General features: G+C 57.4%; 2 protein-coding genes across 2 annotated transcripts in view; one reads left to right on the forward strand and one right to left on the reverse strand.

Annotated features, from left to right (window-relative positions):
• The window catches only part of LMAN2L (lectin, mannose binding 2 like), a 42,508-nt gene extending 33,023 nt beyond the window's left edge, over nucleotides 1–9,485 (forward strand). Inside the window, exons 9-10 of the mRNA XM_049856626.1 lie at nucleotides 9,144–9,249; nucleotides 9,349–9,485. Coding sequence (XP_049712583.1) covers nucleotides 9,144–9,249; nucleotides 9,349–9,391 — 149 coding nt within the window. The 3' untranslated portion in view covers nucleotides 9,392–9,485. The remainder of the gene's footprint in view (nucleotides 1–9,143; nucleotides 9,250–9,348) is intronic.
• FER1L5 (fer-1 like family member 5) overlaps nucleotides 1–12,901 on the reverse strand; it is a 67,741-nt gene that overhangs the window by 3,114 nt on the left and 51,726 nt on the right. Inside the window, 20 exon segments of the mRNA XM_049856625.1 lie at nucleotides 120–259; nucleotides 944–1,092; nucleotides 1,279–1,449; nucleotides 1,890–1,981; nucleotides 2,218–2,379; nucleotides 3,083–3,202; nucleotides 3,502–3,606; nucleotides 3,965–4,015; nucleotides 5,081–5,106; nucleotides 5,257–5,419; nucleotides 5,502–5,648; nucleotides 6,739–6,843; nucleotides 7,163–7,324; nucleotides 7,548–7,729; nucleotides 8,678–8,755; nucleotides 8,903–9,062; nucleotides 9,292–9,441; nucleotides 9,538–9,719; nucleotides 10,848–10,950; nucleotides 12,433–12,547. Coding sequence (XP_049712582.1) covers nucleotides 120–259; nucleotides 944–1,092; nucleotides 1,279–1,449; nucleotides 1,890–1,981; nucleotides 2,218–2,379; nucleotides 3,083–3,202; nucleotides 3,502–3,606; nucleotides 3,965–4,015; nucleotides 5,081–5,106; nucleotides 5,257–5,419; nucleotides 5,502–5,648; nucleotides 6,739–6,843; nucleotides 7,163–7,324; nucleotides 7,548–7,729; nucleotides 8,678–8,755; nucleotides 8,903–9,062; nucleotides 9,292–9,441; nucleotides 9,538–9,719; nucleotides 10,848–10,950; nucleotides 12,433–12,547 — 2,563 coding nt within the window.

A 12,901-nucleotide genomic window follows, 5' to 3' on the forward strand; every position in this document is an offset into this window, starting at 1 on the left:
GTTCCCAGGTCACACTGTTCTGTAACCACTGCCTGAGGGTGTTAGAGAGCCACAAGGCACAGAGGTGTAAGAAAGGAGACGGGATGAAAACAGTAGGAGTGTCCCCTGCAGTCTGTCACCTGGTCGATGCCTGGCTGGCTGTCGCTGTAGAGTGTGCGCGTCTCCAGGTGCTCCGGCACCAGCCCTTGTGTGTGCAGCAGGTAGAGTGCCAGGCGCTCCTTCTCGGGTCCCAAGTCCTGAGCGGTAGGGGGTGTGGGCTCTGGATTGGAGGGGTGGGTGGAAGGAGGGATCCCATAGTCATTAGCCTTCCCCTCTCCCAGGTAGATGCCCACCTCTCCACCCCCAGCCTGGGCAGTGGTCATTAGCCTTCCCCTCTCCCAGGTAGATGCCCACCTCCCCACCCGTGGCCTGGGCAGTGGTCATTAGCCTTCCCCTCTCCCAGATAGATGCCCACCTCCCCAGCCCCGGCCTGGGCAGTAGTCGTTAGCCTTCCCCTCTCCCAGGTAGATGCCCACCCTCCCCACCCCCAGCCTGGGCAGTGGTCGTTAGCCTTCCCCTCTTCCAGGTAGGTGCCCACCCTCCCCACTCCCAGCCTGGGCAGTGGTCATTAGCCTTCCCCTCTCCCAGGTAGATGCCCACCTCCCCACCCCCAGCCTGGGCAGTGGTCGTTAGCCTTCCCCTCCCCAGCTGGTGCCCACCTCTGCACCCCTGGCCTGGGCAGTGGTCGTTAGCCTTCCCCCTCTCCCAGGGAGGTGCCCACCTCCCCATCCCTGGCCTGGGCAGTGGACACGCTTGCCCTCGGCACGGGTAAAGGAGAAAAGGGGAGGGTGCCCTCTGGCTTTGGAGCCCCCAGCTCTGACCCCCAGCTCCTCTATATTCTGGAGCCCTCACTGGTCCCAGAGGCCTGTGTCTTTGCTTCCTGGGGGTGTGCTGTGCTTCTCACCAAAGCTTTGCAGCTTGAACTTCTTCCCATTGTAAAATACAGAGTTGTCCTCAGAATCGAACAGAGGCGGGGGCAGCCCTTTCAGCTTGGCATGGCGTTCCAGGAGATAGCTTGGGGGCATCTGATCTCGCCACCTGAAGGGCCCTGACCTGTGTGGACAGGTGAGAGGAAGAGGTAGGGCAGGTTTGAGCTGTAGGATGAGCAGAAGTGGGAGCTTGGGTAGAGATGGAGCAGATCTGGGCCCTGGGTGCCCAGGATGCAGACCCCTGAAGGAGCCGTGGCTCACTCCTCCACCCCTTCCCCATGCCATTGCCCTGGTTCAGGCCCACTCTCACTGGCAGTAGGATTTGGAGAGCCCACAACGAGCTCCAAAGCCAGACAGGAGTCGGTTTTCGAGGTCGATGACTGTGGTTCCAATCTTATCATCAGGTGAAAACAGGTCAAAGTCATAGAGGTGGATCTCTAGGTCCTTCTCCAGAGGGATGTTGCAGCTCAGTTCAAACATCCTAGGGGTGTGGGTGTTGGAGGCTGCAGAGACGTGGCTGGAGGGGCATCAGAGCTCCAGGCTGCCCCGTGCTGTCTACCTGTTCCCCTCCCGTATCTCAGCTCCCTGGGCCCGTGCTTCACCCCCTCGTTTGGTTTTGGTGCACATGTAGAGCAAGGGCATGGGATAGGCCTTTGTCTGCCAATAACCATGCCTTGAGTATGGCTATAAATAACTCCTGATAGACCTGGGCTATGGGGCTCTGAGCTCTCTTCCCAGACCGAGAATCTGAGGGAGAGTAGGCCTGGACCACCCAGGTATTTATCTTCCATCTCTTGAGCCCCTTGAGTGTGTGAGATGCCATGCTGGGAGCTGGAGACTAGAGTCCTTTGTGTTTCAGCACCTTCTGGCATCATGTGGATGGGAACAGGGATGTGGGATTGGATGAGTCGGGCAGCTCACGTGCCAAAGATGGGGTCCAGGGTGTTTGGCTGGTACGTGTCTCGGTTGCCAATCTGTTTCTGCCCCAGTTTCAGGATCACATAAGGGTCACACTGGGGGCCACAAACATGACAGGTGAAAAGAATAGGAAACGGGCCAGTCTCAGAGGGTGGGCATGGGGCACACATGAGCCCCCTGGGATCAGATGGGCCTGTGGGGAGCTGGCACTCTGGGTGTCAGAAGCCTGAAGGAGCTCCAGATTGGGGTTTGGGGCAAGGTGTGGGAGGCCCCCTGGGTTGGGTGGGGCTGCAGGAAGGTGGGAGCTGTGGGGTCCGGGCTGCTGCCTTACCAGACCATTGTAGTCCTGGGGCTGCAGGCTAAATGCCCGTACCACGTACACCCGTACCAAGCACTGCTGAGGGAAGCCTTCTCTCTCAGGCCAAACCAGGAACTGCCGGGGGGGCTTGGTGGCTTTAGGATCCTCAGGGAATGGGTAGATGCGGAAAAGGCCCTGTAAGAGTTGGGGAGGCGAAGGTGTCGGGAACTCAGCCTGGCAGTGCTGGCTGCCAACGCTAGCAGGGCTCTGTGGAACCCGCCAAGTGGTGCCCCCTGGCCCAAACTGAGGAGACAGGGTTCGGGGGGAGGGTGGTAGCAGATGCAGCAGGGTCTTCTGCAGGGTCCACAGTGGTGATGGGGTGGGGGTGTTGGGCAAAAGAAGTGCAGTCGCTAGGTGCGTTGCCAGTTTCTGCGGCTGTGCATACTCATCGCACCCCTCCATCCCTCCAGCTCTGAACTTGTTCTCTAAGGCTCGGGGCCTTGGGAGACCAGCACAGGTTAGAGCTGAGTGTGAAAAGGCACTGCCCTTCCTGTGTAAGGGAGGGTAACCCTGAGTCTCTGCTCCCCCACTCCCAAAGCTGTTTCTCACGCCCTCCCTGCCCTTCCTCACAGTGAGTGTGATAGGGCCAGGGTTTTACTAGGGTCTTCTGGGGATAGGAGGGCCACAGGAGATAAGGAGCTAAGCTGGAATGGGGGCTCTGGGGGCGCAGTGGTTAAGAGCTACGGCTGCTAGCCAAAAGGTTCGCAATTCAAATCCATCAGTCGCTCCTTAGAAACCCTGTGGGGCAGTTCTACTCTGTCCTATAGGGTCGCCATGTGTTGGAGTCGACTTGATGGCAATGGGTTTGTTTTTTGTTGTTAAGCTGGGATAGACACACCTTGAACTCTCCCACCACGGGGCTGTCCAGCACGGGCTTCTCCTTGTAGAGTCTGAAAGTCTGGCAGAAGTCCTGCAGACCTCTGAAGTCTGGCACAGCCTCCAGCTCACAGTCATACACCTGTGGGAGGTTGCATGCAACCCAGGCTGCTGGGAGGAGTGGGCCTCAGCTTGACCAGAGGGGGACCACGCCCAGGATCGGGGACTAAGGGGCCACCAGCTCCCAGGCCTTGCTCCAGAGCATCTGATCCACCCATGGCCTCAGAGTTAGCACCCCAGCCTTCAGGCAGGCAGCCCTGGTCCCTACGCGGGTGTGGCTGCTGTGGAAACTGCCCCACTCGGTGGTTCCCAGAGGAATCAAGGCCAGGTCTGGTGGCCTTTACCAGTGTTAGCACCCTCCCCTCTCGGGGGCCTCCAGACCTTCAGGGTATGGTAGTCTTTGTCCTTGTACTTTAAGGACTTGGGAGCATCTCTCGTGGCCCAGGACAGCTTGCTCCACCAGTCCACGTCATGCTCATATTCGTCCTGCAGGGAAGATGGTAATTCTGGCTTTAGCCCTTGGCTGGGGGGAGGAGGGTGGCACAGTGGTTAAGCACTTGGCTGCTAACTGAAAGGTTGCTGGTTTGAACCCACCAGCTGCTCAGGGGAGAAAGATGTGGCAGTCTTGCTTCTGTAAAGACTACAGCCTTGGAAATCCTATGGGGCAGTTCTGCTCTGTCCTATAGACTCTATGAGTCAGAATTGACTCCCCGGCAGTGGGTTTTTTTGGGGGGGAGGGGAGAGGGAAGGGAGGCACAGTGGCCTTCCTCTGCCCAGGGTCATCCTGCCCTCCCACCCCCCAGCCCCCAGCCTGCCCTCCAAGCTGGCTAGGACTGTTCCCTACCTCGGCTTTGTGGTAATTGAGCCATAACTTTTCATAGAGGTAACCTAGGAGCTGAAAAATGAGAGAGCAAGGTGAGGTCAGACAGCCCCCAGTCCCTGCCATCTCTGACTTCCAAGGAAAGAGGGGTCGGCCAGGGCTTACTTACTGCCCTTCACCTAGCCTCTCTGGCCTGTTAATTCAGGGACCTTGAGACATGAGGTTGGGGAGCAAGAAGGAGGGTAAGCAACCAATAACTGTCCTGACAGGGAACACAACAGAGAATCCCTGATGGAGCAGGAGAACAATGGGACACAGATCTCAAATTCTTGTAAAAAGACCAGGCTTAATGGTTTGAGACCCGTGGGACTCTGACGTTCACAGTCCCTGGACCCTTTGTTAGCCTAAGATTAGAACCATTCCCGAAGCCAACTCTACAGACAGGGATTGGCAATGACGCTGGTGAGGAGCGAGCTTCTTGGCTCAAGTAGACACATGAGACTATGTGGGCAGCTCCTGTCCAGTGGTGAGATGAGAAGGTAGAGGGGGACAGGAGCAGGTTGAATGGACACGAGGAATACAGGATGGAGAGGAGAAGTGTGCTGGCTTATTAAGAGAGCAGCTAGGAGTACATAGCAAGGTGTGTATAACTTTTGTATGAAAGACTGACTTGATTTGTAAACTTTGTAAACTTTCACCTAAAGCACAATAAATTAAAAAAAAAGAGTAAGCAGTCCTCAGTCCTCATCTCTCAGGCATACTGGACCCGGGCAGTGGCTCAGAAACAGACCCTTAAGCCCCACCTCAGACTCGCTGACTCAGAATCTGCTTTCTATCAAGGTGCCCAGCTGATTCCGTGCATAAAATGTGACAGGCACGTTCTAGAGCGTCATTCTGAGCCTTGGAAGCACACTGGAATCACAAAGGCTGTTGCCTGGGTCCTACCTCCTGCACTCCTGATGTCACTGGTTGGACTGTGGCCCGGGTATCTGGGTGATCCTAACGTACAGCTGGAGCTGGAACCACCGCTTTAGAGTCTTAGCGTGCAAGTGGGCCTCACGCTGGGGGCACAGACATCAGAACTCTGCCTAACTTCCGCAAATGGTGCCGGTTAAGGTGGGACCTAAGCCCTTTACTCACCTCCTGGTGCTTCTTCATGGATAGCGCTGTTTGGAGGAAGTGCAATCATGAATCTCAGGAGGCGGGAGGAAGGTGGGGTGGAGGGAAACCAACCCAGAGGGAGCCGGGGCCTCACCCCACTCTCAGTGGGGGACTAGAGGTGAGGCCTAAGGAAGGGCAAGGAGAAAGGGCCGTACTTGGAAGCCTTGGGGGCACGTAGTTGTCAGCCCAGGGGTCACAGAAATAGGGCTGTAGGAAGTCGATGTTGGCCTGACCCACCACCGTCTGCTGGCCAAAGTCCTGGGTGTCCACCACCTTCACCATGAGGGGCATCGAGTAGGCCTCCTCTATGGGCATAAACTGCATCCCCAAGGAGAGGTGGGGAGTGTGAGTCCTCCCTGGAGAAGAGGGCTGCCCCAGCCCTTGCCCAAGGACCTCTTACCAGGGTGAAGAAGAGGGCAGACTGGGGGAAGTTGGGGTTGGTCTGGAAGTCCTTGATGGGTTCTGTCCTCAGGGACTGCTCCCCACATTCCACCAGAAGATAGGGGGAGCGTACATTCTTCATGTTCCGTAGGCCCCAGACCAGGACCTGCCAGAACAGAGAAGGGAGGCGGGGCAAGAGGTAGGCAGCGCCTCTGTGATGGGGACCTGGCCAGACAGAAGGGGCCACCCTAGGAATAATGGTGCCAGAGAGCACACAGGGCTGGGGGACAAGGCTGAGCAGAGAAATCAAAGTCTGAAGGCTCTCTGCCTACGGGAACCAGTGCTTGTCCTCAAGGCCTGAATGCTGCCCTGCTTCTCTGGGAGGGAGGTGTCCTCTGGTCACTGTGACTGTATCCCCTACTGGCCTCCAACACCTTTTCCTCACGTACTGCCTTGTCTGACTTCCTCAGTCCTCAGGAGGGAGTTCCTGAGGCTGATTGCCTCCAGGGCCCACAGCAAGGAGGAGTGGTGCCCCAGGCTTCCCAAGGGTCCCTCACGGCATCTGGTTCATTGCTGACTCATGTCCCATAGAATTCTGGCCATTCAGTGACCCAGCATCCTGTGTTCTCACTCTCAGCTGAGCAACACTGAGGATCCCAGGAAATGCACACGCCCTTCCTCGTGGGGCCTCCGTGGGCCAGGAGCATGAACCAGCCAGGTTGCCTGGTCATGGGAAGGCCTGACCATCGTTTGCTCTTTGCCAAGTGTATGGCAGGGCACACAGGTTAGAATGGAGACCTTCATGCTACTCTTAGGTGAGAAACATGCAGGCATTTGGAGTCAGGTAGAACTGCCCACATTCTGGCTCTGCCACTTAGTCTCTATGTCACTGTGCACGGAACATGTCTTTTTCCTTCTTTAAAAGGTAGTCCCTACTGCACAGGGGCAGTGTGAGGCCCAAGTGCTACAGTGAGTGCAAAAGCCTTTTGTACGCTACCCACAGCAGAGATCTGCATGAAAGTAATTTAAAATGTTATGTCAGAGCTTCTGCTCCTCATTTCTTTCCTGTATCCCTTCATCTCCCAGACTGTACCTCCTTGAGGTCCAAGCTTTAGGTCAGGCAGTCAGAAAGGCCCAAGGAAGGTCAGAAGAGAGCTCCACAGTGCCTAAGACGGCTCTGGGTGATACTTGCACCCTGCCCATCCTCCCCACCCCATGCTTCCTTGCCTGATCCTTCTGCCCCACACCATCATCACCTCAATAGCCATCTTCTTTAGCGTGGGCTGGATGTCCTTGGGGAGCATGTAGACCTTGTCCTTCCAGGGAACACTTAGGATTGGTGGCTTCTTCTCTCTGACACTCTTGAGGGATGAGGTGGGACAGCAGAGAGAGTGAGGCCCCTTTGGGCTGGTCCTTCTGCCCCCGGTCCCAACTCAAGCAGGGCCCTAAGAGGGTCCACCTGAAGAGGCCCCAGAACCCCATGGGTAGAAGCTGGCAGGGAGATTTGGGGAGCTTGAGTAGGCCAGTGTCACTAAGCCCAATGTTCTGTTTCCTAGGCCCCAGGCTTTCTTGGGGGTTGGAGTTGGGGAAAACTGGCTCTGCAAATTTGTAGCTGGGATGGTGGGGTGGGGAGGGGGCCCTGGATACTACACCTCCTAACCAGGCCCTCTGTCCTAGTACCTGGGTCTCGAGGATCAGCTCACAGGATGCCAAGATCTCGCCCTCTTCCTCCCCCATCTGTTTTACAAGGGGGTGCCACCTCATGGGGGGCAGGGTCCGGTCTTGGAGATCCAGCCAGACCACTGGGGACCACATGCTTCGTCCCCATAAGCTCTCTTTGCCCTGGAGGGAAGTGCAAGTTTGTAAGACACGAAGGTCCAGCTGGCAGGGTTGCAGCTTCTCCCCTGGATTCTGACAGTGGTAGGAGAACGGCTAATGTTCGTGTTTACATGGTGCCTACCACTTGTCAGGTACCATTGGAACACTGGTCCCATGTATCCCTCTAAGGAGAGGTTCCCCAGGAGCTCTGTGAGGTAGGCCCTTTTCCCCAGCCTGGCCCGCTTACCCGGGAGTCCTGCTGCCACAGTTCCAGCACCACGAGTGGTGGGCTGTCTTTGGTGTCCTGGGGATTCTCATACAGGAGGAGGTGCAGGAAGACCAGCGTCTGGGCCCACGTTGGGGCTGTGGAGCTACTCAGCGTCCGGGTGCGCTGGCTGTGGTTCAAGAAGACCGCTCGAATGAAAGGCCCTGGAGGGCGGAACGGATAGGGAGGGGAGGCTGTGTCTCCTGCTCTGGCTGCTTCCACTGCTGGTCCAGCTGCCCAGGGAGGCCAGGTCTGGCAGCCACAGGCACTGCCGGCTGCCTAGAGGCCCGCTCAGTGTGAGCAGCAAGATACTGTGTGTAACCCGAGCCCAAGGGTCCATCTGGTTCCATCCACATGTATTTCACACCTGCCACGTTTGAGGCCTGGAGACCTCTGGAGGAGTTGTAAGGACCAGGCGACACTGTGGCTGCCCTTCCCCAGCATCAACTAGTGTCCTTGGCATCAGCGAGTGTTGTGTGGCCCTCTTGATGTGGGTGGTGCCTGATGGACACAGCTCTCAGCAGGCACCCTTGGAGTCCTACCACCCACTGCCCTGGTCCAGACTTCATCCATCTTCCTGGCTCCCTATAAACAATGCCACTAACAGGAGTGAGTGGGAGTGTGTCTCACCTAAGACCTTCGGTGGGTTTTCCTCATGGGAAGTAGTACAGCTCCTCCCTCTCAGGGCCTGAAATTTCCAGGTACCCCCTTTCCTCCCCCACCCCCCACAACTGGTCCAACCACAGTGATGCATGTTTCCCAAGCATGTCATTCTCTGCATGCCTTCAGGTCTCTGAGGTTTTGTTCCTGCCTGCTGTTCCCTCCTCATTAGCACGAACTCCTTCTTCCTCTTCAAGACCTAGCTAAATAGTCCCCACTGGGGAGAAGTCTCCTCGACTCCCCCTTTTCAATTCCATAGCACTGGGGTCACACCTCAAGAGCAGCCCCGCCTCATATTGTTTTGGTGTCTTTTCCCCAAACCAGAGCCATGAGCTGCTAGGGGGACAGGACTGCCCCTTGGTCTTCCCTTTCTTGCCACATTCTTTATACTGCTGGGTGACCACAAGGCCAGGGCCCTGGGGGCTTCAGGGAGCAGGGCGCCTGCCACCTACCCTGGAATCTCTGTATCTGGTTGGGCTTCAGGTTCCGGGCCTGGTAGATGTAGCAGAAGAGCTGGTAGTAGTGGGGCTCTGGCCGAGAGAGGAGCCAGCGTCCATTACTTGCCCCAGGACCTCCAAAGGCTGCCTGTTCTCTCCCGGGCGCTGACCCTCCCCAGTCCCTGCCTTCGGATACTGGGCCTCTGGACCGCCCACGCAGACTAGCAGTCAGATGCTCACTGTTGAAGGTGCAGTAGATGAAGGGCATGTTGGGTGGCTGAGTGTTCTCTGGGGTAGGCCTCCAGATGTTGGAAAGCATTTTGTTGATGCCCCATAAGGACGTTCTGTCCTCTTCCTTCTCCTTTTCCTTAGCTTGCTGAGTCAGATCCATCCCCAGCGCCTAGGAGGGTCTCGCCTGAGGCTCCTGGGTGCTTTTCCTGTCTCCCCAGCCCAGGCCCACATCAGCCCCCTCCTCTCACAGGCTCCACCCACCGGAACCCGGGAACGTGGTGCTGCGGTCCACCCTCTCCCCCACCCCAGTGGTCAGTGCCCAGCGCCGGGGCTCCTCGGACTCTCTGCCACATCAGGTCAGGCCTGGCTCCGGGAGGTAGGGCTGCAGAGGGCTTTACCAGGGATCCCTCAAGAAGAAATATGGGTGCGACGCCCCTGTCCTTGTTGGGGGCCAGCCTTCGGTGCCAGCAGCGGCGGCGGAACTGGCTGGTGGGCTGAGGATTCAGGCGAAACTTGGAGCCGAAGGTGCCGTACTCCCAGCCCTCGTCCTCCTTGGCCACGCTGGGGCTGTGCTGTGGGAGGACAGCCGAGAGCTGGGGGCCTCCTCCCGCCTGGCCCGGGGGACCCCCCGCTGCAGGTCGCGCCCGGCCCGGGCCCCTCACCAGCTGCAGGAAGGACAGCGTCTCCTGCTCGTGGCTCAGCTTCTGGGGGCTGCGGAAGCGCATGCGCACCCAGCGGCGCCGCCGCACCGAGTGGTAGGTCTTCTCCACCGAGTTCCAGGCCGGCGGCAGGCCCGCGGGGGGGACCCCAGCTCCGTACTCCCAGCCTGCGGGGGAAACCGCAAGTCTGTACTCCCGGCCCGTGGGGGCGGGACCCCAGCTCCATACTCCCAGCCCGCGGGGGGGACCCCAAGTCTGTACTCCCAGTCCGCGGGGGGACCCCAGCTCCGTACTTCAGGCCCGGGGGGGACCCCAAGTCTGTACTCCCAGCCCGCGGGGGGGACCCCAGCTCCGTACTCCGGGCCTGCGGGGGGGACCCCAAGTCTGTACTCCCGGCCCACGGGGGGGACCCCAAGTCTGTACTCCCGGCCCGTGGGGGCGGGACCCCAGCTCCGTACTCCCAGCCCGCGGGGGAAACCGCAAGTCTGTACTCCCGGCCCGCGGGGGCGGCACCCCAGCTCTATACTCCCAGCCTGCGGGAGGGGGACCCCCACTCCGTACTCCCGGCCTGGGGGGGCTCGACCCCCGCTTCATACTCTAGGCCTGCAGGGGGCGCTACCCTCCCCATACTCCGGGGCCTGCAGGAGGCAGAACCAGGCTTCTGGGTCCCTAGGTGCTGCTGGCTGGGAGGCTGGACAGGGTGCAGGATGGGCCCTAAAAGGGCAGGTTAAAGGAGCATTGATTTTCTCAAGCCTCTCTGGCCCTGAGGCCTGCTTTGTGGAAAGAGAAGATGTGCTCACACTGGGTCACACCTGGGTGGCCCTGGTCTGATATCTGTCTTACAATGAGGAAGGTGGGTCTCAGAGATGTACTGTGACCTGCACAAGGTCACACAGCAGGTGAGAAGCAGGGTCTGGATCTTGAACCCAGGTCTTCAGACTTCCAGTGCATTGTGCCTTCCATGAGCCTCCTGGGTAAACTCAGGCTCAAGGTCAGACTTGTATTCACAGCACCTGCCAAGCCTTCTGCTGGGCCAGGCTCCAGGAGGCACATATAGCCTACATTCTAAAACTCTCCCAAGGTCCACAGAAAGGTGCAGACCCTGCTCTCTGGAGACTGGGGGACCCCCAGGAGTTCAGACTCATCTCACCCCAGAGCTTGGTTACTGAGCCTGTCAGAAGTATGCAGCACCCCTGTCTGCCTGGAGCAGCCCCTGGCAGCTCCTGTGATTCTGAGGCCACAGCTCAGCAGCGGCCTTTGGTCCGCCCACTGCCATCCCTGACCACAGGACTAACCCTCATTGTCCACAGCGTGGTTCAGCTCTACAGTCCAGTTCTTCTGAATATACCAGCCTCGGGGGCACTTCATGTTCTCCCGGGCCTCCATGAAGTTTCCTTCCTGTGGGTGGACAGAGAGGGAGAGCTGAGGGGTGTCTCAGCCGGAACGGGGTCTGTCATGGCCTCACACCCCAACGCCACCGTCACCCTTTCTGTCATCTGTTTGTGCGTCTGTCGTGGGCACCATGACCTCCAAACAGACATGGTCTCACCTACTGAACCAGATGGCATTTTTTGCCATCCGTATATTCACTTCATATGTTTTTACTCACTTGCTTTTATTGAACTTTAAAATAAATTTATTTTTAAAAGCAACTTTATATAAGCCACTAAAAATCAGCATCACTCACCATAAATAGGGTATAACAATAATAATTACTGTGGAAACAAAATAATGCAGCTGAATTCCAGTTAGTTGCTGCCTCCTGCTCAAGCTGGAGCCTGCTGCCTGCCTCTCCATGTTCAAAGGGGCGGTTACCACGCGTGGGAGTCCAGGTTGTGCAAAACGTTAACGTGCTTAGCTGCTAGCCAAAAGGTTGTAGGTTTGAGTCCACCCAAATGCTCCTCAAAAGAAAGACCTGACCGTCTATTTCCGAATAATCAGCTATTGAAAACTTTGTGGAGCTCAGTTCTCTGACACACGTGGGGTCGCCATGAGTCAGAATCAACTGGTGGCATGCGCTAGAGATGGCTTAGACCTGCACTGTCCAGTTTGGAGCCATCAGCCACCTGGGACTATCTAAATTGATTAGAATTCCTAAAAACCCAAACTGGTTAACAGTGGCTGACTCAGAGTAGAACTGTGCTCCATTGGGTTTTCAATGGCTGTAATCTACTGCAACGCTGCTGGGTGGATTTGAAATGCCAGCCTTTCAGTTGAGCAAACTGTTTGCACCATCCACCAAAACCAAGCCTGTTGCCGTCAAGTCTTTTCCGACTCACAATGGCCATGTAAGACAGAGTAGAACTGCCCCGTAGGGTTTCCGAGGAGCGGCTGGTGGATTCAAACTGCCAACCTTTTGGTTAGCACCCTGAGCTCTTAACCACTGCGCTACCAGGGATCCTTGTACTAGGAACCTCTAATTAAAATTAAACAAGATGGAAAGTTTAGTTGCTCAGTCTTACTAGCCACATGTCAAGTGTTAACAGCCACCCGTGGTCAGTGCAGATGTAAACCTTCTATTACTGCAGAAAGTTCTACTGGACAGCGTCAGGTTAGAGGAGCCCTAAACTGAGACCCTCTCCTTCAGGGTAAGTACCACCTCTGAAACAGGCCTGAGGAGGAAACACTGCCTGTTCGCTGTTTCCTGTGGTCTTGTTGGTGGTATCTCTGACCCACCGTCTTGGGGTACAGTCCCCATCTGTGCCTGGGAGGGGTCCGAGGGCTGAAGGATCTAGGATCCCACACATGTTAGGAAGCAGGACTCAGATCCTATCTCCTAGTCCAGTGCTCATTCCACCCGGACACCCCAGCTTCCAAGGCTCCCACCTTGTTGCATTGCTTGCCCGCACATTCCACAGTGAGGTTGGGACTCCTGCTCACCACGTCTGTGTTCGGGATGGCTGCCGGCACCCAGGCCCCTGTGATGTCACGCCTCTGGTTCTCGTACACCTCCTCCAGCACCTGGCTCTTGTTGATGTCTGCGTCCAGGAGGAGTCTGGCGGAAGAGAGCCCAGGTTCCCAGGACATCTTCTGAACTTCCAGGCCCCTGGGATCCTCCTCTGCTGGCCACGCACTCCCTTCCCACTCTGGGAAAGGCTGTGCTAGCAGGTCCTGGTGTCCAGGCAGGGTGGTGGCCAGGGCCCTGTGTCTGGTGCACCCCAGAACACTGGGACCAGGCTGTGGGAAGGCCTGCTGAGCTGACAAGTATGCAGCCCCCCATGCTGTCTCTCTCCTGTCTGTGCCCACCTTTCCTGGCCTGCCCCTGTCCAGATCTCAGGTAGAAAGAAAGGTCAACTTAGGTGGGCCATGCCCAGAGGGCACCGGCTCTGGGCCCTGCACCCCAAGCCTT

The sequence above is a fragment of the Elephas maximus genome, chromosome 17 (assembly GCF_024166365.1).
Source record: "Elephas maximus indicus isolate mEleMax1 chromosome 17, mEleMax1 primary haplotype, whole genome shotgun sequence".
Classification (NCBI taxonomy): Eukaryota; Metazoa; Chordata; class Mammalia; order Proboscidea; family Elephantidae; genus Elephas; species Elephas maximus.